This window comes from Marmota monax, unplaced genomic scaffold (assembly GCF_021218885.2).
Source record: "Marmota monax isolate L192 unplaced genomic scaffold, Marmota_monax_Labrador192_F-V1.1 WCK01_AAM20220418_F8-fsc00798, whole genome shotgun sequence".
NCBI lineage: Eukaryota > Metazoa > Chordata > Mammalia > Rodentia > Sciuridae > Marmota > Marmota monax.
Genome location: NW_026693983.1, coordinates 115,303 through 140,551, shown reverse-complemented (window position 1 = coordinate 140,551; position 25,249 = coordinate 115,303). Strand labels below are relative to the sequence as shown.

The 25,249-nt window shown below is 41.2% G+C and overlaps 1 protein-coding gene across 2 annotated transcripts in view; it reads left to right on the top strand.

Annotated features, from left to right (window-relative positions):
• The first annotated feature begins 981 nt into the window (after positions 1-981).
• Positions 982-25,249, top strand: part of LOC124106412 (zinc finger protein 420) — a 73,053-nt gene continuing 48,785 nt past the window's right edge. Inside the window, exon 1 of one of the 2 annotated variants that reach the window (XM_046464011.2) lies at positions 982-1,114. In XM_046464011.2, the coding sequence (XP_046319967.1) occupies positions 1,112-1,114 (3 nt within the window). In that variant the 5' untranslated portion in view covers positions 982-1,111. Of the gene's footprint in view, positions 1,115-10,656; positions 10,793-25,249 lie in introns of those variants that run through there. The other variant, XM_058585455.1, reaches the window with a different exon arrangement.

Here is a 25,249-nt window from a genome sequence, read left to right as displayed (position 1 = left end):
ATAATTTTACCTTTACTATAAATTACTGCAAATTCTGAACCTGCTTGGAATGCCTGCCTGTGCCTTGAACTCACCCCTGCCTGGCTCTCTGACCAGATAGCAGCCCTCTCTGAAACTTTAGTGACACCTCATAAATATTGGCCTTCCCTGGCCAGATAACGACCCTCTCTGAGGCTCTAATGATCCTCATAAATTCTGATGTTGGGGCCAGCAAAAAATGTAAACTACCATTAGTGTGATGTTTGTCAGAGTTCTGTTGTCTGTAACCTCCCTTTGTGTAACTTTCTGGGCTATAAAGCTGGGCTGCAGGAAAGCTGCTGCTATTGTCTTGTTTCCCGCGGTTTTGGGTGGGAGAAGCAGGCTGGTCAAAATAAGCTTGCTTTACTTTGATTTAAATTGGAGTCAGTGGTCTCTTCTTGCATCCTGGTCTAACACATTGTTAATGTGAATAATAGAAATATTTAAATTTCCCTTGTGCCTTACATGCTGTTTTCATTGAATGTTGTCGCTTTAGGAGGTTGCTTCCCAGTTCAATCTGCCTCCTAACAAGAGCAGAAAAGTTAAATGAAATTTCATAGTAATTGTCACTATATCACTTTCAACCATGAATAATATACAGGCATATGTAATCCATAAACGGAAATTACATTATATGCAAGGTTAAATGAAAATGTTATGCTGGTTGGAGGCTCTGGGGTGCAATTCCCAGACCTCGGAAAAAAAAAAAAAACACACAAAAAAAACCCCAACAACAAACCACGATGCAACCAAGAACCTGCCATTCTGGCCTTATTCATGCCTGGATTGGACATAATTCCATATCAATCAAAAAGAAGGCTTACTGGGCTCAAACTGGGGGTGGGTGGGCACCCTCCGATGCCCTGTCCAATCAGGAGCACTTCCTGACAACTGTCCAATCCTGTGTGCAGCCAGCGAGAAGGGGGCGGGCTTCCTCGATCTCTCCGGGTCCTTTTCTTCGGGTCCGCCATTCCTACTGTTCAGCTGCAGGATCGTCTGTTACGTTTGGAGTCCCCGGTTGCGGGTGCTCCGCGGGTGCTGTGCGGGTGCTGAAGATCCCTGGGTCGTAGGCTTGGCTTCTGAGCACGGGGAAATGGTGAGTGTGGCGTGGCATCCGGAGCCTGAGAGGGAGGCGGGCGGCGGGCGGCAGGGGGAGGGGAAGCAGAGACTGTTGGAACCGTGGCTGTGGCGGGAACGGGAGCCAGCCGACGCGACTGCAGGCAATCTCGCTCTGCTCTGCAGGCTTGAGCCTTCCCAGTACCCCCCCCCCCCCCCCAGTCCCACTGGCCCTCCAGATGGCGAGTGTGCCCGGGACAGAACCGCGAACAGCCTTCCCCCCCAAGGGCACCCTCAGCTCCCGGTTCTAACCCTATCTGGCCGCCTTGTGCCTGCAGCCAGTGTCTTCCCAGATGGTGGTGGCTGACTGGGGGCACGATTATCTTCATCCAGTCTCCACCTGCGGGTTTCCCGCGGGAGAGGAGGTGTAGGATATAGGGAACTCGCTTCTTCCTGAGCTAGCTCGTTTGCATTTTTACTTCATTTTTTTTTCTTTACTTTCCTTTTGTTTGTTACTGGACCATTGACCGGAGGGATACTTTAACCACTGAGCTACGTTTCTGGTACTTTTTATTTATTTATTTATTTTTTAGAAGTAGTCGGAAACAATACCCTTATTTTGTTTGTTTATTTTTATGTGGTGCTGAGGGTCGAACCCAGGGCCTTGCACTTGCTGGAGGAGCACTCTACCGCTGAGCCACAATCCCACCCCCCGCCTTTTTTTTTTTTTTTTTTTTTTTTAATTATTTGAGACAGAGTCTAGCTAAGTTTCTGAGACTGGCCTTGTTATGGTTTGATTTCTCTAGACTTCTCTATCGCTATTAAATATATAATTCTAACATACCTGCAAATGGATTCGTGTGTGGATTTTGTTTATATTGTTATTCCTTGATGATTAACATAATGGTATAGTTTCATAATATGCATGGATGTCAAGTAAGGACTTCTCTCCGAAGCATATTTGGAGATCTTTATCATTAATTAGATGGTGAAACATTTCTAGGTCTCTGTAGCTCCTGTTTTGTTTAATGGTCTCTGTTTATGATCCAGAAACACACTGTTTTTGCTATTATGGCTCTGTGGCATAAATTGAAGTCAGATGTTTTGAGGTTTTCGGGTTTACAGTTTACAGAATTGCTTGCTAGTCCATAAGACTCTGAGGGTTTTTTTTTTTCTTCTAGTTATGAGAATAATAATATTGTTATTTTGATCAAGATTATATCCCATCTGTAGGTGGCTTTAAGTAATCTGATGGCTTTTTTTCAGTCTATAGATGGCTTTAGTTTATTTAGTTTATTTAATGTAGATGGCTTTAGTTTATCTGTAGATGATTTTAATGTTTTCAGTGTTTTGTAATTTTTCTCATGGAAATTTTTACTTTCTTTTGTTAGACTTATTGCTAAGCATTTTTAAGTTATTTGCAATAAAACAACTTTTTTGATTTATTTCTCAACAGATTCATTATTGTGGGCAAAAGTTATTGATTTTCATACTGATTTATTTATTCTGTAACTTTGATGCATTTGTTTATCACCAGTAGGAATCTTCTGGTGGAAACATTAGGATTTTCTAAGTTTAACCTTATGTCATCTGTAGACATATAATTTGACTTCTTCCTTTCCTATTTGTATCCCTTTAATTTTTGCGTCTTGCCTAAAGCTTCAGCTAAATTTATGTATTTATTGTACAGGAGTGGTGGGGGTGGGTGTCCTTTCTATTTTTCATCATTTAAAGGCACTGCATTCAGCTCTTCCCTATTCAGTAGAAAGCTGGCATTAGATTTGTTATGTAGCCTTTGATGTTGAAGCAATTTCCTTCTATTCACAGTTTCTTCAGATTATATATCTGGATGTGATATTGAATTTTGTCAAAGGCTTTTTTTTTTTTTTTTTGCATCTATTGAGATGATCATGTGAATTTTATATTTGTATTTATGTGGTGTATTATATGTATATTGATTTGTGCTTGTTGCAGTCCTGCAATAAAAACAAGTTTATCATGCTCTATGATCTTTGTAATGTGCTATTAAATATGATTTGGTTTGCTATCACATTGAGGGGGTATTCATCTAAGTTCATTAGTTATATTGGTTTGTCATTTTCTTCCCTCAAGAAGTGTTCTTATCTTGCTTTGGTTTTTGTTTGGTAGTACTGGGGATTAAACCCAGTACCATTCAACTCATACAATCCCAGTTCTTTTAATTTTATTTTGAGATTAAGTGTTAAGTTTTGGATGTGAGGTGTCCCCCAAATGCTCACATGCGAGACAATGCAAGAAGGTTCAGAGAGGAATTGATTGGATTGTGAAAGCCTTAACCCTATCAGTGAATTAATTCTTGCATGGGATTAACTGAGTTGTCACTGGAGGTAATAGTGCATTGGGGTCAGGGCTTTGGGGTATATATTTATGTCTGGTAAGTGGAGTTTTTCTCTTTGTTTTCTCATCACCATGTGAGCTGTTTTCCTCTGTCACACTCTTTCTTTCCACCAAGATGTTCTGCTTCACTTTGAGCCCTGAGGAATGAAACTGGCTTTCTATGGACTAAAACCTCTAAGACTGTGAGCCCTCAAATAAACTCTTAATCCTCTATAAATGTGCTCGTTCTTTTAGTCACAGTGGTGAAATAGCTAACTAAAATGCAAGGTCTTGCTAAGTTACTGAGGCTGGCTTTGAACTTGTGATCTTCCTGGCTCAGCCTCCCAAATTTTTGGGATTATAGGTATGCAACACAGTTTGGGATTATAGGTATGCAACACAGCTGGTCTCCTGCCTGGTTTTTAAAATCATGATGATACTGGCTTCATAGAATGAATTGGGGAGTGTTTCTTATTTTTCTAGTTCGAGGAGTAACTTGAGGAGCATTGTGTTGATTCCTCCTAATGTTCTGGTAAAAGTTAGTATTGAAGTCATCTTGTCCAGGAGATTCTGTGTTGAAAAGCTTGGTATTATTGCTTTATTTGCATTACTTTTTTTTTTTTTTTTTGCGGGGTGGGGATGTACTGGGGATTGAACTCGGGCACTCGACCACTGAGCCATATCCCTAGCCCTATTTTGTATTTTATTAGAGACAGAGTCTCACTGAGTTTCTTAGCGCCTTGCTAAATTGCTGAGGCTGCCTTTGGATTCATGATCCTTCTGCCTCTGCCCCCCTAGCTGCTGGGATTACAGGCATGTGCCACTGTGCCCAGCTGCATTGAATTTTATTGTTATTTTATGTTTTCAATATGCAGTTTGTTAACTTTTGGTAGGTCATGCATGCCTTGAAATTTAACCATTTCTTCCAGATTTTCCAATGTATTAGAATATGAGTTTTCTAAATAGTCCCTGATAATCCTTTCAATTGCATTGGCCTCTGTAGTGATATTGCTTCTTTCATCTCTAATTTTATGAATTTCTCTTTCCTATGATTTGTTTGTCTAAGGGTTTATTCATTTCATTAATGTTTTTCAAAGAACCAACTAGTTTCTTCATCAATCCTTTGTACTCTTTTTATTCTGTATTTCATCTCTTATCTTTATTCTTTCCTTATACTCAGTTGGAGGATAATTTGATTTTTGTCTTTATAAGACTAACAGATGTATTACTAGGTTATTTTGTTTGTGTCTTTCTGGTATTTTATGTAGGAACTCATAACTGCATTTTCTTTTTTTAGAACTTCCTTCATGGTATCCCAGAAATTCTGTATATAGTATTTCTGTTGTTTGAATCTAAGATTTTAAAAATTTCTCTCCTTATTTAGTTTATGACATACACTCAAAAGTATTCAATCGCCATGTGATTGTATAGTATCTTTAATTTTTCTTGCTACTGATTTCAGGCAATAATGACCTGACAAGACACAAAGCATTGGTTGCACATTTTTCTGTTAGGACTTCCTTTGTGGCCTTCAATATGACCTATTTTGGAGAGAGTTCCATGAGCATGTTAAAATAAAGTGTGGTCACCTACTGTAAATTGAAATATTTTATAAGTACTTGTTAAGTCAATTTTGTATATAGTATGCTTTAGCTGCAGGCCATATTTTTTTCCTCAAAAATTAGGTCTGATTTTGTAATTGAAAGGTAAATTTGGTCATGTTTAATCAGTTTCATATGATCGTAGTGAACTTGGAATAAAAGCTGTGGCAAACCTATGAGAGTTGGACTTTGAAAAAGTGGAGTTGGTAATAAAATTATAGACAGAAAGATGGCTATCTAAATTGGATTTTGTCATGAACATATCTGCATATTTGTAAGGACAATCTAAAAATAAGTTGTCAAATATTTTCTTTGTTCTCTACTTATTTGTCAGGGTTGTGTTTTCCTATTATTGTTTGTCAGTGTGGCTTATTTCTCATAGAGGTGACTTGTACAATTGCTTCTGTATGAATATGGAAATGTCAGATGACAGCATTTTTTGTTTGTTTATCCCAGCACAAGGTTTTGTGTAGGTGTGTGGTTGATACAAATGAAGGCCTATGTTCTAGTGTAGATTAGAGTATTATCAACCCTAAGCTGGAGCCAATGCAAGAATGAGGAGACTGTAAAGTCCAGAGGACTGAATATTTGGTGAGATTGATGACATTGATCATTAGAGAAACAAGGTTTGATTTTGGATTAGATATGCAAGCGATTATACAAGACAAATGCAAAATAGTACAAAGTTTTGGCTGAACAATGGAATTCTTAACGTGTTAAGAGTATTCCTTAAGATATGAGAAGGTTATTTTAATAATAATAAATGGCTTAAAACAATAAATACGAGAAAGAGTGACGATGTTCTTCCAAAAATAAAGATTAGAAACATACATTTGTGTCGGGTTTATGACTCTGTGGTATAGAAATTTCCTTGCTTGTGAGGTAACCTTAGTGTAATTCCTACCACTTCCAAAATAACAACAAATTAAAAAAAGAATTTTTTTAATTACAACATTTAGTTATACATATTAATTGTGTTTATTTTGCCAAAATTATACATGGTTCAATTTGATTTTTCCCTTTTAATCCTCATTACCTTCTTTTCTCTTCCATCTTTCCTCCTAATATTCCCCTTAGTCTAATCTACTAATCTTTCTTTCTCTCATTTATTTCTTTTTCATTGGTATTTTATATATACAAAAATATGTAATTGACAGTGTTATATTCATATATGCAAATAACATTTTGTTCAATTCTGTCCACATTTTTCTCCATTCCTGTCCCTTCTTTTCTCAATCTCTAATCTCCCCTGTATATTTATGATATCCAATCACATTTTCCTAGTTTTGCTCTAGCTGACACATATGAGATAAAACATTTTACCCTTGATTTTTTTAATCTGTTTTACTTAGCATAATATTCTCCATTTCCATGCATTTACTGGCAAATGCCAATATTTAAAATTTCTTTATGATTGTGTAAAACTGTGTGTGTGTGTGTGAGTGAGAGAGAGAGAGAGAGAGAGAGATGGATGAAGAGAGAGAGAGAGAGAGATTTCTTGATGCATTCATCTGTTAATGGGCATCTGAACTGCTTCAACAATTTGGCCATTGTGAATTGTGCTACTATGTATATAAATGTGAATATATGAAAATATAGTTTAAGTTACATTTAGTTATGTATATAGGGAAAATTGACAGATATCCAATATTCATGACTATTCAGACATGTTTTTCTCATACAAATATAAATGAGTCATAAGAAGAAAATAACAACACTTCACTAATGATCATATATATATATATATATATATATATATATATATATATATATATACACACACACACACACACACACACATACATATACATATAGCCATGGCATAGTAATGTAAATGGTTTTTTATTATGAAAAATAATTTTTATTCAGAAACTATCACTTGCATTTTTGTGTGTCTCTTCACAATTTCTTATTAATTATACATGACTGTAGAATTCATTTTAGAATTGACACATTGTACAAAAATGGAGCACAAGTTTTCATTCCTCTGGCTATACATGGTGCAGAGTCACAAAAGTAGGGTAATCATACATGTGTATAGGGTAATAATGTTTGTCTAATTCCATCATCCTTCCCATACCCACACCATTTTTCCTCCCCTAACTCCCCTCTGCACAATCCAAAATTTATTCATCATCCCCCCCTCCCTTGTTGGATCATCATTGGCTTATCAGAGAAAACATTTGGCTTTTGTTTTTTGGGGGGGTTTGGCTTATTTCACTTAATATGATTTCTCCAACTTCATTCATTTATCTGTAAATGCCATAATTTCATTCTTCTTTAAGGCTGAGTAATATTCCAGTGTGAATGTGCACTGATTTTTTTTTTTTAACCATTCATCTATTTAGGGGCATCTAGGTTGTTTCCCTAGTTTAGCTATTGTGAATTGAGTTTCTCTAAACATTGATGTGGCTGTTTCACTGTAGTATGGTGATTTAAAGTCCTTTGGGTGCAAGCCAAGGAGTGGGATAGCTAGGTCAAATGGTGGTTCCATTCCAAGTTTTTTTGAGAAATCTCCATACTGCTTTCCATAGTGGTTGACCAATTTGCAGTCCCACCTGCAATGTGTGAGTATGCTCTTTCCTCCCCATTCTCACCAACACTTATTATTGCTTGTATTCTTCATAATTGCCATTCTGACTGGAGTAAGAGGAGATCTTAGAATAGTTTTTATTTGCATTTCTCTAATTGCTACAGATGTTGAGCCTTTGTTTCTATGTTTGTTGATTGATAGTATTTCTTCTTCCATGTCTATTTAGTTCCTTAGCCCATTTATTGATTGGATTATTTTTATTATTATTATTTTTTGGTGTTACGTTTTTTGAGTTCTTTATATATCCTGGAGATTAATGCCTGTGGTAAAGATTTTCTCCCGTTCTGTATTCTCTCTTCACGTTTTTTATTGCTTCTTTTGCTGAAAAGCAGTTTTTAGTTTGAATGTATTCCATTTATTGATTCTTGGTTTTACTTTTTGCACTTTAGGGGTCTGGTTAAGGAAGTCAATTCCTAAGCTGACCTGGTGAAGATTTGAGCCTCGTTTTTCTTCTATTAGGTGCATGCATGGTCTCTGTTCTAGTGCCTAGGTCTTTGATACACTTTGAGTTGATCTTTGTGCAGAGTGGGACATAGAGGTAGAATTTCATTTTGCTACATATGGATTTCCAGTTTTCCTATCACCATTTGTTGAATAGCTACTTTTGTCTAGTATGAGATAAGGTGTTTATGTGCGTTTCTCTCTGTTTTCTATTCTGTACCGTTGGTCTACATGTCTTATTTTGGTGCCAATACCATGTCATTTTTGTTACTACTGCCATGTAGTATAGTTAAGGTCTGGTATTGTGATGCCTTCTTTTTCACTCTTTTTGCTAAGTATTGTTGTAACTACTCTGGGCCTGTTAATTTTCAAAATGAATTTCATGATTGCTTTTTCTTGTTCTATGAAGAATGTCACTGGAATTTTAATAGGAAACAATTTTGGTAGTATTGTTTGCCCTTTTTTATTGGCAGTGGATTTGACTGTTCTCTGCCTCCTGTACAAACTTATGTCGTCTACTTTCTGGTAAAATATGCATAAAATTAAATTTACTTTTATAACTCTTTTTAAGGGTAAAATTCAGTACCATTTAGTGTATTCACAGTGTTGGAAAACATCAGAACTATCTAGTTCCTGATATATACAACAATCAGTGCCTTCCAACACCCATTTCCATTTTCTTCTTCCCTCATGGCCTGGAATGACTAAGATACATTTTTTTTTCCAATGCATTTGCTTTGTCATAAAATTTAAAATAATTTGACCTATGCAGTATGTGGCAAGTTCCTCTAATTTATTTCCCTTAACATAATGCTTTCAAGGCTATTTTTGCTATATATTTTAGCATATTCTAATTAAAGTATTGATGAGTAAAATTCTTTGTGGACATACCAAATTTTAGTTATCAGTTGTGGTTTTTATTATGTCATTTGAAGTATTTTGGATAAATCCAGGTGCACTCTACTACTGTACTGACCAACATTTCCAGACCTTTTTTTTTTCCCCCCCCATTTTGAGGCAGGGATTCCATAAACTTGCTCAGACTTGTGATTTCCACTTTCTACCCTCTAGAGTTCCTGGGATTCTAGGTTGCACCACTATAAGTGACAGTTATCAGTGAATCTGCTATTAGATATTTGGGTTGTTTGCACCTTTGGTTATTATTATCAATTTTGTGTGTGTGTGCATGTGCGTGTGTGCATGTGCGTGTGCACAGTGCTAGGGGATTGAATACAGGTCCTTGTGCATGTGAAGTAAGTACTCTACCACCTGAACTATGGCCCCAGCCCAGTACTTTTGGTTATTTTGAATAATTCAACTATAAATATTCATATACAAATTATTTTCTAACTATGTTTTGAGTTATTTTTGTACATGTCTGGTGTGAATTTTGATTTATTTTGCAATTCATCATTTATTATAATTATTTATATATTTATTGCTTATAATATATGAAGGTGCTTTCCACACTACTTGTACCATTTTGCATCCTCTCAAAGGTGTATGGAATTTTCAATTTTCCATAGCTTTGATTTCGTTTTGTTTTGTTTTGCTTATTCACAGTTTTAGGTTTTGGTAAATTTTAATATTTTTTGTTTACAGCACAAAACAACAACATTTAGGCAGATAAAAGATCAAACAATCTGTTACATATGGCTCTGAAGAGAAAAATGTATTGATACAAAGGAACATAGAGAGCATATGCAGTCCATGGTTATCACAGTCTAGATCCCTAAGACACAGTTTGTACATTTCAGTTTATATCAAATCAACAAAAGTTTATGGAACCACATTGATTTAATAGGTGAAAAAATTTGGGTGACTCTGGAATGTGCAAGTTGTCCCTAACAGTGTGGTCTCTGTCATTTGTGTTTATATGGAGGATGCATATGGGCACTACAGTGTGAAAACCTGAAACAGAAGTGTTGTGTGCATGGCTCTAATCATATTTTCAAAAGGGGAAATAACTGGCCTTCAGCTCAGGTTAAATATTTGTTGACACAACTTTTCAAAAACAAGAAAACTGTGTTAATATTGTCTTTTTTACTTCCATGACAATATAGTATTATGCACAGGACTTTTATTTTAGTAGAGATTAAACATTTTTGTTGAATTTATTTTTGCAGCCAAAGGCTCCATTGCCAAATCTAAATTCATGAATATTTAATCTTGCTTTTGTGTAAATTTTTATAGTTTTGGCATTAAAATTAGTTCTGTGGTTTACTTTGAGATAATCATTGTACAACAATCTAATTTTTTGCCTGTAAATAAGCATTCATCTTAACCTTATTTGTAGAAGAGACTATTCTTTATTAAATTATCTTGACAACCCTGTCAAAAATAAATTGTTGTCAGGTATGTGGTTAATTTCTTTTTTATTTCATTTTTATTTTTAAAGAGAGAGAATTTTTTTAATATCTCTTTTTCCTTTCCTTTTTTTTTTTTTTTTTTAGTTTCGGCGGACACAACCTCTTTGTTTGTATGTGGTGCTGAGGATCGAACCCGAGCCGCATGCATGCCAGGCGAGCGCGCTACAGCTTGAGCCACATCCCCAGCCATATGTGGTTAATTTCTAGACTTCAAAATTGTTGAGAGCCACAGCCGAGTTGGGATGGCGCCTAGCATTTTGCCAGAAGGAGTGATTGAGAGGTGTCCCTAGGGAGCCCCTCACTGGTCCAAAGGCCTATCCACAAGTATGGCTGTATGCTGGACCAGTAGTCAATGACTGGTAAGATCCAATTGCAGTGGTACCAACCTAAGACAGGAGGCTGATGCCTTGAGGTCAGCTCATCCTCTGACAAGTAAGGACCATATGTAGTATGGGACAACCTAAGACAGGCATGTTCCCTAAGCCACATTGCTTGTTGTTTAATTAAACAGAATAGAGGAGATGTTGAGGGCCACAGCCAAGTCACTATGACTCATGGCATTTTGCTAGAAGGGAGTGGTTGAGAGGTGACAGGAGTGAGCCATTGAGATGATGATGGTTATGTTAAGCTGTGTATTCAATTGTATATATGACCTTTACTGTCCAGCAATAGGGCAGCTCTTGCTGCCTCAGGTGCCCCCTACTTTGGAGTTCCCTTTGAGTTCTCCCAGTGGTTCCTAGAGTGAGTGCGCGCACAGCCCAGGGGAGTGGGGGAGAGTTCCCAGGGCGTGTGCCTGGAGTGCTGGTGGAGTTCAGGCAATAAAGTTTCCTGTTTGAACATACAAGTGCTTTGTGGCGACTCGGTTATTTGTGCCCAGCCAGACTGCGGCACTGTGAAGCGGAGTAATGAGGTTTTTAATCTGTCTGTCTATCTATCTATTTTTTTTTTTTTAACTTATTTTGGTGCTGGGAATTGAACCCAGAGCATTGTACATGCTAGGAAAGCACTCTACCAACTTAGCTATATCCTCAACCCCAGACAGAGTTTTTTTAATCATTTAAAAATTTTATTAAGCATCTTTGAACACTTACAGTACTTGGGGAGAAAAATAATGATTTGTTTTAAAGCAGGGAGAAAATTATCTACAATGTCACTGCATAAAACTTATAGTGAATTACTTGACCAACTTCTTTCCTTTTTTGCCCACAAAGATTTTGCAATTTCTTAGTTCATATCTTCTACGTGTATCCCAATCTGTTGCAGAATAAATTTTTAAACTTAGTTTTAGGTTTTTTTCTTCTTAAAAAATATTATTTTAAATAATCATTTATATTTTTTTGGTTGTAGTAGACACAAAACCTTTATTTTATTTATTTGTTTTTATGTGGTTCTGAGAATTAAACCCAGGGCTTCTCATGTGCTAGCCAGGTACTCTACAATTGAACCACTACCCCAGCCCTTAATTTGTTTTATTTTGTTATACATGACAGTAGAATGCATTTATGCACTTTGATATATCATTCATAGATGGGATATTATTATATTTTTCTGAGTGCACATGTTGCAGAATAATATTGGTCATGTAGTCACATATATACATAGAGTAATAATGTCTGATTCATTCTACTATATTTCCTATTCCCACATCCCCTCCACTCTCCTCCCACCACTTCCCACTACCTAATTTAAGGTAACAATACTCTTCCCTCCTGCCCCCTGCTTTGTTGTGAATTAGCATTCACATATTACAGAAAACATTCAGCCTTTGGCTTTGTGGGATTGATTTTATTTCGCTTAGCATGATATTCTACAACTCCTACCATTTATTGGCAAAGCCATAATTTCACTTTTCCTTGAAGCTGAGTAGTAATCCACTGAATATACATACCACATTTTCTTTCTCAATTCTACTATTGAGGGGCATCTAGATTGGTTCCATAGTCCAGCTATTGTGACTTGACCTGCTATAAATATTGATATAGCTGTGTCACTATTGTATGCTGATTTTAAATATTTTGGAGTGGGTCAAACGGTGGTTTCATTTCCAGTTTTCTGAGGAATCTCCATACTGCTTTTTTTTTTTTTTTTTTTTTTTTTTTTAGGGATTTTTTTTTAATATTTATTGTTTAGTTATTGGCAGACACAACATCTTCGTTTGTATGTGGTGCTGAGGATCGAACCCGGGCCGCACGCATGCCAGTTGAGCGCGCTACCGCTTGAGCCACATCCCCAGCCCCTCCATACTGCTTTTTATAGTGGTTTCACCAATTTGCAATTTCACCAGTAATGCGTGAGTGTACTTTGCTCACCCCATCCTCACCAACATTTATTGTTGCCTGTATTCTTGATGATTGCCATTCTGACAGTAATGATTTAGAATAGTTTTAATTTGTATTTCTCTGATTGCTAGAGATATTGAACACTTTTTCATATGTTTGTTGATCAGTTGTATTTCTTCTTCTGTGAAGTGTCTGTTAATCTTTACAACAGCAGCTCCAATAAAGCATTAATCTCTAAGATATATAAAGAACTCAAAACCACCAAAAATAAACAAACAAATAAATAATCCAATCAATAAGTGGGCTGAGGAACTGATCAGAATAAATCTTTATTGATGCCTAAGCCAATCACTATGGCCAGGAAGGTGCACTGCTTTCTTCTTGCTAAGGCTAGATTACAAATGGCACTCCTGGGATACAATAGTACCCTATCTTCCAGTTGGATCAATTGAAGACAATGGAAAGGGAATTCCCAAAAGGAAATTGTCTATGGGCATGGTGGAACTCACCTCTAGTCCCAGAGGCTAATTAGGAAATCTGAATTCAAAATTTGAGGTCCTAGAAAGGGGAAGGATGAAATGAATCAACTGTGGTTCATGGTGTTTTTTCGTTTTGTTTTGTTTTGTATTGTGTGTTTGTTTTTGGTATTGATCTTTCCTTTGTCTGTTATTTGTTTGCTTGTTTGCTGCTGTTGTTGTTGTTGTAGGTCCCAAGGAATCCAACCCAGGGCCTCTAGCATGCTAAGCAGTAAGTACAAGCTCTGTCATGGTTGAGCTGTTCCCATCCCCTGGCCATCACCTTTTTTTTTTTTTTCCTATGGACCTCTAGTTCTGGCTGAGGAAGAAGGAATGGAACAGTTTTGGGAGGGGGGGGGGAGAAGAAGGAGGGGCAGAACTTGTTTGTGGTTTGTTGTTGTTGTTACTAGGACTCGACAAAGGGACACTTTGCCACAGAGCCACTTCCCCAGCTCTTTTTTATTATTTATTTATATATTTATTATTTACTTTGAAACAAGTTCTCACTGAGTTATGTGGAGCCTTACTAAATTGCTGAAGATGGCCTTGAACTTTGAGATCTTCCCATCTTTCTCAGCCATCAGAGTCCCTAGGATGATAGAAGAAATGGGCCACCATGCCTGATCTTTTGTTATCTTACACTCCATGCTAGAAGCAATGAATGGAGAGACACTATTTTTACCACTGGTTGAGATGTTTCAGTGTTGTGAAGACAGGAAAATAATCATAGATGTGGATGTCAGTGATAGTGGTAATATATGGTGAGTGATTTTGTTGTCATTTGTTGTTGTTGTTGTTGTTCTTGGCAATGTAGGGTAGGGCCAGCAAACCCAGGGCCTTTCAGTTTGCTGGGCCAATGCTCTACCACTTAGCTGCACCCCCAGCCTTTTTGACATGTGTTTTTTCACCATCAAAAAGTTCAGGAGGGGGACTGGGTTTTGGCTCAGTAGTAGAACATTTGCCTGGCATGTGTGAGGCACTGGATTTGATTTTCAGTATCACATTAAAAAAATAAATAAAAGAAATTTATTGTGTCCACCTACAACTAAAAAAAAGTTAAGGAGGAATCAGGTTGTAGTTCAGTGGTAGAGATCTTGACTAGCATGTGTGACACACTGGGTTTGATCCTCAGTACCACATAAAAATAAAAATAGAAAATAAAGATATAAAAAATATAACATTAAATTTGTTTAAAAAAACTTAAGGAAATGAAGACAATTGGTATGGAAGGGAGGAAAGCCATAAACTGAAATGCTTTCTGCAGCTCACAAAGTCATAGGGCATGGGCTGGGGTTTGGGCTCAGAGGTAGAGTGCACGTCTAGCTCGTGTGAGGCATTGGGTTGGATCCTCAGCACCACACAAAGTAAAATAAAGACATTGTGTCCATCTAGAACTAAAAAATAAATATACTTTTAAAAAGTCATAGGGCAGGCTTTCTCAAAATATGCCCAAACAGGCTATGGATTTTCTGAAGCTGCAATCACTGGAGCAGTTGTAAATTTTAAAAGGGCCATGGGTTGGGCTGGGGTTGTGGCTCAGTGGTAGAATGCTTGCCTATCATGTGCGAGGCCCTGGGTTTGATCCTCAGCATCACATAAAAGTAATTAAATAAAATAAAGGTATTGTGTCCAACTATAACTATAATATAAATATTTTTCGAAAAAAACAGACCATGGGTCTAGGGATATCGCTCAGTGGCAGACCACTTCTGCTGCCCCCAACCTGTGTAGGCAGCTGAATTTAAGTTCGCTCCTGTGAATTTCTGGGAATACCAAATAAAGCATAGACACACACTTTACCTTTAAATCAAGCTTCAGAACAGCTCCTATACTCTTGGCCTCAATCTCCCCAAGTGGGAGAGTGAGAAAAAGTCACAGTAGGCTGGCGAGAGAGAGCGAGCATGTTCTTAACTTAGCTTTTATTCGGGGAACCCTCATTCTTAGAAAGTTCCATCCAAAAATGTCAGGAGGGGTAGGGTTACAGAGGACAGGTGAGTGTAATTTGACCCAAGGGGCTGCAGGATGGCACACCTGTGCCTGAAGATCTGTCCTCTACCTCCAGGACCAGGTCACTATGACAGTGATGGTTAGAGCCTCTCTGCTCACCAGAAAGAGAATGCAAATCATTCTTCTAGACCACCTCCCATACACTTCCCTAAAGTACACTAAGCCCTGGGTTTAATCCCCAGTACTAGGAGGAGGAGGGAGAATAGAGAGAGGCCCAGTTAATAAAACATAGGGATTTAATACATATGCTGTTCAGTAGAACACTTTACAAAAGGAAGCATTAAGGTAAAGAACATATTTTATATTCCCATAACTTGACCCATCATTCCAGACTCAAAAGTCTCCTGAGTCAAACCTATTTTCCATATGGAGTCCTGGATTGGCCCTAAATTCATTCTTAGGATTGGGGGTAAAAAAATCCCCTTTATACCAGTATAAAGGGTATGAATGGATGATGTCCAAGCCTATGCCCTCTCTGTGAACATATTTTGATGCTATGCGAGAATGTCCACCCAATATCTCTAGATTTAGCATTCATTAGTCCTTCATGAGATCCCCAATGTATGACCTGTTTTCCTGCAATGGAAACATTTTCTGGATAAGGTGTAGCACCTTTTTAAAAAATGTTTATTTTTTAGTTGTAGTTGGACACAATACCTTTATTTTATTTATTTTCATGTGGTTTTGAGGATTGAACTCAGGGCCTCACACATGCTAGGCAAGCACTCTACCCCTGAGCCACAACCCCAGCCACAAGGTGTAACACATTTAATCCATTTTAACATTTTATGTCAGTGTCCCTGTGATTATGGTGAAAGCATGGAAGTTTGTTTAATGAATATTTAATATTAACTTTTTTGCCCTGGGACGGCTGGGAAGTACCCATGTAGAGGGGCCTATGGGGCACTCGCTCTCCCTCTTTTCTCACAGAGATGGGTCCAATTCCCCCCTTTGCCAGTGTTATAGATCTCCAGAAGCAGTGCATGCCAAATTGGTTCTAAGGGCTGCACAGGTCGGGCTGGGACAAAGCCGGGCTGTGTAAGTACTGCGGTTGTGGGTGGTGCTGCCCCCACCCACAACGCCTCCAAAATGGCAGCATGCCTTCCAGGCCAGACAGCACCAAAGGCTTGCTCTCCCGCCCCCACAGTACCTCCCCCATCACGAAGCGGCTCCCCTTGTCCTATTTTCACCTCTCTGCCACTGAGGTTTATTATAAAATGGACATGTTTTCCCCCTCTCTCCCATGGTGAAGGTAGTCCGGAGAGTACTGGGAGTTCTGGTGGATGAGGGTGGTCTCCTGGGGGCTTGGGGAGTCTGCAGTTGCAGAGGGCTGGTTGGTGGCCTTAGACATGAGCTAGGCTCTTCCCTTGGACCCTTGGACCGCCCCAGCTGCAGTGGCACTGCAGCCTCCTTTGGGGATCCTGAAGAGAATACTGAAGAGTGCCCTGTGGCTCTGGAGGCCGGGGTGTGGAAGCTGCCAGGAGTGACCCTAGATGGGGAACCCCAGGTGGGCGAAGGGACGGTATGGAAGTGGAGCTCCATCCCTGCCTTGCCCCCCCCAGCCCCCCAGCCCCCCCCCCAGGATATCCTCCTCCCCGCTTCCCCCATCCCTCCACCCCAGGAGAATCCATAAGTTGGGTTGGATTGCAGGGCCAGTCTCTTTTGCAGGGTCCAATCTGAGCTGCAGTTTCCATCTGGGTCCTATGTCCCCAGGTGCTGGCAGCTTAGAACTGGTGAAGACTCAAACAAAGCTTCGCCCCAGCAGCTGTGTTGAGGGGCAGGTGGGGGGGTGTAAGGCAGGCGGAGTTCAAAGTCAGCCTCAGCTAAAAGCGAGGGCGCTAAGCAACTCAGTGAGATCCTGTTTTTAAATAACATACAAAACAGGGCTGGGGATGTGACTCAGTGCTAGAGTGCCCCTAAATTCAATCCCTGGTACCCTCTGTCAGGTCTGTGGCGGTTACTGAGGAACAAAGAACCAAGGAGCCTTAGCATGGGAAAGAAACACCTGTCAATCAGCAGAGTCTTCTGGCCAATCCTGGATTTCATCCAGTTCCACCAACCAACTTTACCGGGATAAGGGACTCTAAAAACACCTTTTCCTGTCCCAAGCCCTTCCCTTCCTGCCATAAGTCCCATAAACTTCCAGTCCCATGGAGCTCCCACGGGTTTTCTCCTCTGACCCTTCTCCTCTTCACTCTGTCTGTTCAAGTTCTGCCCTGGAGCAACATCTCAAATAAAGCCTCATTCAGCGGCCTTTTAAAATCTATCTCCTTTGGTCAACCTCCATTGCTGGACCTCACACCCTCCCCTACCAAACAAAATAAAATAAAAACACAAAGCATTGAGAGGGCCTGCTGGGGGTGTTAACTCCATGTGATTTCTGCCCAGTCCTCTGAATGTCAAAGTGAAGAAATTCAGTGAAGCGTGGTTAAACGGAGGGAGTAACTATGATTCTCTTAAGGCCCTCAAATGCCTCCTCTTCTAATTAGTGATGAATGAATAGATGAAAAAGATTCCCAGCAAAACCACAGCCAAAGAAATGGGCTCTGCAGACCCAGTGAGGAAAGAACTATAGAAACAAAGAACCAGAAAGAAGCCCAGCTTGTCCCCCCCATGCTCCCCAAAGGGCTCTATTTTTTCTTCCTCAGCCAGAGCTGGAAGTCCAAAGAACAACAACAACAAAACAAACAAAAATAACAACAACAACAAAAACATGATGGCCAGCAGTGGAGAGAACAGCACAGCCATGATAGAGCTTAAAGGAGCTTAGGGTGCCAGATCCCCTGGGTTGGTTTCTTTGGAACCTACAACAAAGAAACTAAAGAAACACCAATCCACCCTGCCCCCAAGGAAAAGAAAATGAACCACAGTAGATGCATTCCATTCTTCCCTCTTAATAGACTATCTAGTACCACAGATTTTGAACTCAGAGCTCTTCTGCTGAAAGGAAATGATAAAGTTTGGTTTAGTGACACAAGCCTGTCACTGGAGGAAAGATCACTTGTGAGGAATTTGTGACCCAACCACATAGAGACCCCAGTTAACAAACAAGCCAGCATGCCAGCTTAAAGTTCAAAGGAAGATCAGATTGTTTTTAATGACTTGAAGGCTTATTCTGTCATGTATTACTTTTCATCTCTGATCAGTTCTTGGGAGACCCAAAGTATCAGGAGGTGGGGGTGTGGTTATCACTTAATGGTAGAGTACTTGCCTAGCACATGTGAGGCACTGGGTTTGATTTTCAGCACCATGTAAAAATAAATAAGACAAAATTATTGTGTCCATGTGATAGTAGGAGCAAATGTTTTATGATTTCATCCTCCATTTTGTTTTATGATTTCATCCTGTAAAACAACCATGCCAAGTAGAAGAGCCATGACTGGGGCAAGATGTTCTTTTCCTTTTGCTATAGAAATCTTTAAGAACACAAAACTACCTAATGGGGTATTGTTTCTGTAACTAGGGTAATGGGGCTCTGTTTCTGTAACTGGGGTGACTGGGCTAACTGTGATTGGTTAGGCTTCCCTCCACTTGACTGCACTCTCCCACTTCTGTAACCTGGCTTGCTTGCATTGCCTAGACCCCTTGAACATCCCTTTGCGGTTTTCAGGCTTATAAGGAGTGCCCTTGCAATTGTTTGGGGCTGATCAGGAGAACAGCTTTATGTTCTGGTCAGCCGCCACCAGTGTGCTTCAATAAAGGCTTGATTCGATTATATGTGAGTGGTCTGGAAGTCAGTTTATGAAACCCTGGGAGGAAACTTTAACTATAACATCCATCTCTAACTAAAAATAAATAAATGAATAAATAATTTAAGGTTTGAGGAGGTGGGAGATGGACCCTTAGAGTTGCATAAGAGGGAATGGGAAGGTAGCTCAGTGATACAGCTACCTAAAATAGGCTAGACTTGCGTGTCTGGTGGGTTCTGGTTTCAATTCATTCCATTACCAGGATGGATTAAAAAAAAAAGTTTTTGTTTTTTGTTTTTTTTAAGCCTCCTAAGATTTTCAGTGTGGCTTGTGAGGACCACATAGCCCAGTTAGAGCTTTCTTTTACTAGAGGAGTTGAAGATAAAAATTAAGTAAGGAAGAATAAGCCTAAACTCTCAGTAAAATAGAGAGGGAGAAAAAGGGTGAGAAGTGAGTGAAAGAAAAAGAGAGAAAGTGAGAAACCAGCCTCTACCTCAGAGCAAAGCCTGTCCAAGGAAGGGGGTGTGACCTTGTCCTCTGTGACCCACAGAGCACTCCTTAGCACATACCCACCCTGTTTATCTACAAATAACAGGAGAGATCTGTGGATCCAGGTGTCCCTGACTCAGTCAGGCTAGGTGAGGACCCATAGCAACCCCTAGCACCCACCAATCAGCATGAGACAGGGAAAATACCTGGGATGTCAAATGACCCCCCAGTTGTTTATGGTGGTTGATAACATTTTAGGAAACCATGTATTTCAGCACATACTCCCCTTGTGGCTTAAACCAACCAGTTCAAATGAATCCCCCTATTATACTCACCAATCACCCTTACCCAACTTGTCCCTGCCAGTGAATGTGATAATCAATGTTAAGAGTTGTTCTTTGTGTGTGATGATTTGGTAACAGATGCTATGATATATGTGAAGTCCCTGCCTTCCCCAAAGAGTGTACAAAAGTGCTGCAAACCCTGGGCTCGGGGCCTCTCAGTATCACCAGTTGTTGTGTATGCGCGGAGGACCGAGCTAGCTCGCAATGAACACCTCTTTGCTGCTTACATTGATCTTGGTGTCTGGTGGTCTTTGGGGGTCCTGAATTTGAGCATAACAAGAGAAATTTCACAAACCACAAAAACCAGTCCACATCTTAGACTGCCTCCTCAAAGTTAAGAGTATAATGCAGCTGGATGCTAGTCATCTCAGCAGCTCAGAAGTGTTGGTAGGAGGAATGGAACCCAGGGGCACTTAATCACTGACCCATATTTCCTGCCCTACTTTTTATTTTTTATTTTTTTTTGGGGGGGGTGGGTTACCAAGGATTGAACTCAGGGGCCTTGACCATGGAGCCACCTCCCCAGCCCTATTTTTGCATTTTATTAAGATAGGGAGCCGGGCACCTGTAACCCCAGGGACTCTGGAAGCTAAGACGGGAAGATGGCAATTTCAAAGCCAGCCTCAGCAAAACACGAGGCGCTAAGCAACTCAGTGACACCCTGTCTCTAAACAAAACACAGAATAGGGCCTGCTGGGCCTGAGATCAATCCTTGGTTAAATCATTCCAAGAAAAGGAAGGAAGGAAGGAAGGGAGGGAGGGAGGGAGGGAGGGAGGGAGGGAAAGAGGGAAACTCACATTCTTGTTAGATTGCTTTCCACCACTCTGTTATGTCCCTGCTTTGATGCTGTATTTATAAACAGTGTGTATTGAAATTGTAAACACCGCCCATTCCTACACTTTGCCCCTCCCCCACCAGAACATCCACTGTCTCCCTCTCTTCCTCCACCCATTTTCTGAAGGAATTACTCTGGGTTTCCTGGTTCAGGACACTGCTGTTCCCTTCTACATCCACCCCACCCTACCCTATCCCACCCTACATTCCAGCTGGATTGGATAGATGTGCCTGTCACCAATACAAAGAAAAAACAACAAAAAAATCTCCTACTCTCTGGCCTGTTCCCCTGGGACCAAACCCAACCCAACCTGGAAAAATGTGACAGCATATGTGCCATTATGTCCCATTCCAGGCGGGGTTGAACAGGGCAGGTTAGGTGTCCAGGAGTAGTGGACTGGGAAGACCTTAGAGGGAGGGGCTTTGGTCTGGTGTGGGCATGAAGGCAGGGCATTGAGTACCTGCAGATTTGTTCTGGGATCCACGGAGGATTGACCTAATTTTATCTGCAGACTTACTTGGCACCTAGAGAATCCAGTCTGTGTTTCAAATTTCTCTTTTTATTTATTTAAACCTGGATTTTCATTTTTCCGAAGAAAAGAGTGGAAGAAAGAGAGGGATCTCATGGGAAGAATCTCTAGGATTCACTTCTTCTATTTTGTATTTTCTTTGAAGGTCCTTTAGAGATCCTCCAGTGTGGGAGGTACAGATGTGTCCTACTGCATGTTTGGCAGCTGTGGAGGAAAAAAAAAAATCCCGATGCCTCCAATCTGGTCACATATCATGTGATGCCACATTTTTTTTAGAAGAAGAAGAAAGGAGAGCCGAATATTCTGGAACAGAACAATAAGAGCAGTCAAAAATCAGATCGGTGGAACAGTGTATTGAGTCTAGCACCCACGGCCCCAGCTACTCACAAGACATGCTGAGGCATGGGAAACACTTGGGCAACCTAGACAGACCTCACTTTTGAATAGGCAAGCAAAAAGAGAGTTTTCCATGGCAAAGAAAGAAAGGAGAGGAAAGCAAGAAATGTGCCCCACCCCATTAAGAAAGAAATAAAGATACCAAATAAAAGGGAAGAGAATGGAGAAGAGAGGAACCACAGTTAGTTCAAGATGTGTATGGGTTCCATCAGGAAAGTACAAATGGAGCTACCTGGGCAGGTGTGGTGGCATACATCCACAATTCTACCTGTAATCTCAGGGTGAGGTAGGAGGATGGCAAGTTTAATGCCAGCATCAGCGATTTAGGGATACCCTCTCTCAAAATAAATAAAAATGAAGAGGACTGGGGATGTGACCCAGTGGTCAGGCAACCCTGGGAAAGAAATGAAAAGAAAAGAAGGAAGGAAGGGGGAGAGAGGGAGGAACAGACAGGAAGGAGAGAGAGAGAGAGAGAGAAGGCCATATAAACACATAATCAGTCCCACACTACATAGTTCCCCACCATAAGCGACGATGGGGGGTGGGAGATAAGAGTAGATTAAAAAAAAAAAAAACACCTAAGCAAAAGTGAAGGGAGGGAGGGAGAGAGAAAGAAAGGAGAGGGAGAGAGGAGAGACAGACAAGGAGACAGAGGAGATGAGTCCAGGGGAGAAGGGTAAGGAAGTATCTCCATAAGATATAAGAAAGGGAGGGAGGGAGAAGGAAGGAAGGAAGGGGATACAGAAGTAGTTAAAAAAGGAAAAAACAACAAACACACAAAAGAAATACCCACGAGCGCCCCCTGTGGCTTTGAGGTTCCATCCCAAGTACTGCCCACCCTAAAAAGAAAGGTCCAGAGGCAGGAAAGTAATGATTTAATGTATCTGATTAAAAATGAATAAAAGGAAAGACAGTGGAAGGGTGCTGGGAGCCATTAGCCAAGTAAGTATGACAATTTCCTTGCCAGCGTACCCCATGTTGCAGTGACATTGAATGTACTTAACCTTGCTCAAGGACCAAGGCAGATTAGGGTGTTCCCGGTTTTAAGATAATCTTGTTTAGGGCGTTCCCAGTTTAGGTTCCAGGTTTAAGGTTTAAGATTATTCCTGCTGGGAATAGGGCGTATCCCCAGGATAATGTCTCTTTAGCATCATTGCCAGAATTCCTATCTCCATCCCAGTGCCGGTGAAGAACTCAACAAGTAATGCTCAATCAAGGAGTTAACTTACTTTGGGAGGAAACGGATTTTGGGAGGAAATGGACATATTGATAGATTCCTCTGCTTTGAACTGCTTGCAGAACTTGCCTGGACTATGTAACTATCGTTTGGTGCAGCGAATTGTGGTAATGCTGGCATATCTTTGCTGATGGTGTCACCAGTGATGCAATTTTTCCCAAGGAGCCCTCAATTGGCTTGGTGTCGTGGCATTTCTGTATCCTCCTCCCTTCTGCTAGTGATGGTCTAAAATTTGGGGGCCAATGGCTTATGCTGGACCGGTAGTCAGTGACGGGTATGATCCAATTGCAGTGGTATCAACCTAAGACAGGAGGCTGACGCCTAAAGGTCAGTTTTCCGATGACGGGTAAGAACCATATGTTGAATTGGACAACCTACCAGGCACGGTCCATAAGCCACATTAACCTCACTCCCCCACTGGCACCAAGGCCAAATTTGGGGGCCAACAGAGGTGAGGCAAAGAACCTCACCCCCCCACTGGTGCATAGACCTATCCACAAGTATGGCTGTATGCTGGACCGGTAGTCAGTGACAGGTATGATTCAATTGCAGTGGTATCAACCTAAGACAGGAGGCTGACGCCTAAAGGTCAGTTTTCCGATGACGGGTAAGAACCATATGTTGAATTGGACAACCTACCAGGCACGGTCCTTAAGCCACATTGCGTGTTGTTTAATTAATCAGAAGGGGGGAGATGCTGGGAGCCATTAGCCAAGTAAGTATGACAATTTCCTTGCCAGCGTACCCCATGTTGCAGTGACATTGAATGTACTTAACCTTGCTCAAGGACCAAGGCAGATTAGGGTGTTCCCGGTTTTAAGATAATCTTGTTTAGGGCGTTCCCAGTTTAGGTTCCAGGTTTAAGGTTTAAGATTATTCCTGCTGGGAATAGGGCGTATCCTGCTGCCTGAGTTCCCCTTGAGTTCTCACGGGATTCAGACAGTATATTTTGGAGATAGAAGCCCAGTGGAGGTGGATTTGGGCAGAGAACGTGGATTTGGGCAGAGAACGTGGATTTCCCCAGAACGTGATTGTAGACGGCTGGTGTGAGTTCGGGAATAAAGAGTTGCTGTTTGAATCTACAAGCTGTGTGGTGGCTCGTGATTGTGTGCCCAGCCAGACTGCGGCATTTGTGCCCAGCCAGACTGCGGCAGAAGGGATCCGAAATAATTATCCTATGTAAAAATAAGAATGGGAAATACTTGTACAATCATTCTAAATCAAGCTATAACTAAAAAGTACCTTTAAAAAATGAGTATGAAAAGACCTGGGAGAGGAGGGAGGGAAGAGAGAAAGAAAAAAAGATAGGAGGAGGAGGAGAAGAAGACAGACAGATGGAAAAGGAGAAGAAAAAGGAAGTTCAAACCGGGACAGTTGGTGGACCTCTCTCCCAGGAGGAAAAATGTGCCCCAGAGCCTGGAGGGAAGAGGGGCACCTGCTCTGGCCAGGGCCCCTCTCTTCTTCCAGCCTCATTGGCTGGGAAGGCGAGGGCCAAGACATGGAGAACCCAGCTGCTCTCCTCCCCTCCCCAGACTTGGTCCCAGCCTGGGAATCTGCCAGGCCCCTCCAGGTGGGGACAGGGGTGCACCCCTCAAACACCAGCCAGGGGGACCAAGGGCAGTGTGTAAAGACAGTTGGAAGCGCTGGCAATGAGCACAGGCGGCAAAAGAGAGACAAAGTCAGACAGACAGACACACACACACACACCCTTGTGTGGAGGGATAACTTTCAATAGATACCAGTGAGGGAGGTGCTCTGCTACCTACTAAATCCCTACACAGAAGCAGGTTTAGAGCCAGGTTCCCCACAAGCTTGCAAAGAATGACACTGGCGAGAGCAGCCGCATCCTGTTTGCAAGGAGGAAGGGCTCTCTGCAGCACCCTACACAGGTCCCCCATCATCAAGCATTCCCGGGTGCCTCCTTCCAGGCTACCAGCCCCACTCTGGCAGGGCAGGCAGGCTGTGGTGGCCACAGGAGCCGCAGGGGTGGGGGCGCACAAGTCAGTGGCCTGCAGGCAGCAGGAGCAGGGAAAGGAGACCAATGGTGACCAGGACACAGAGCGGTGCTTTCTCTAACATGCACTTCTCCCAGCAAGTGGCGCCCGAGGCCGGCCCTGGAGAAAAGCCTCAGAGGAATGACCTTCTGGGAGGGTAAGTGCAACTCCCAGGCGATTGTGTTCTGCAAGTCACATCAATTCTTGCAGCTAGCTGCATGTTTTGTGGATGCAGAAGCCAAGTGATCCACCGCAGAATTGTTCTTTGTGTGTGGGGAGAGGCCGAAGGTCCCCACCACATCCCTTCCTGGCATGGCACTGGAACTTCCTCCTCTTGAGCGGGGAGGGAGAGCTTGTTTCCTGGATGGCCAGCAGACAAGGCATACAGAACAGAACCCAGTGGTGATGGGAAGGTTTCACGACGGTGCATGCCCAGCACCACAATCCAGCGGCCTGGAATGGCTCCACGGCCTCCCGGGTGTTCCCACCTCCCCATGGCGC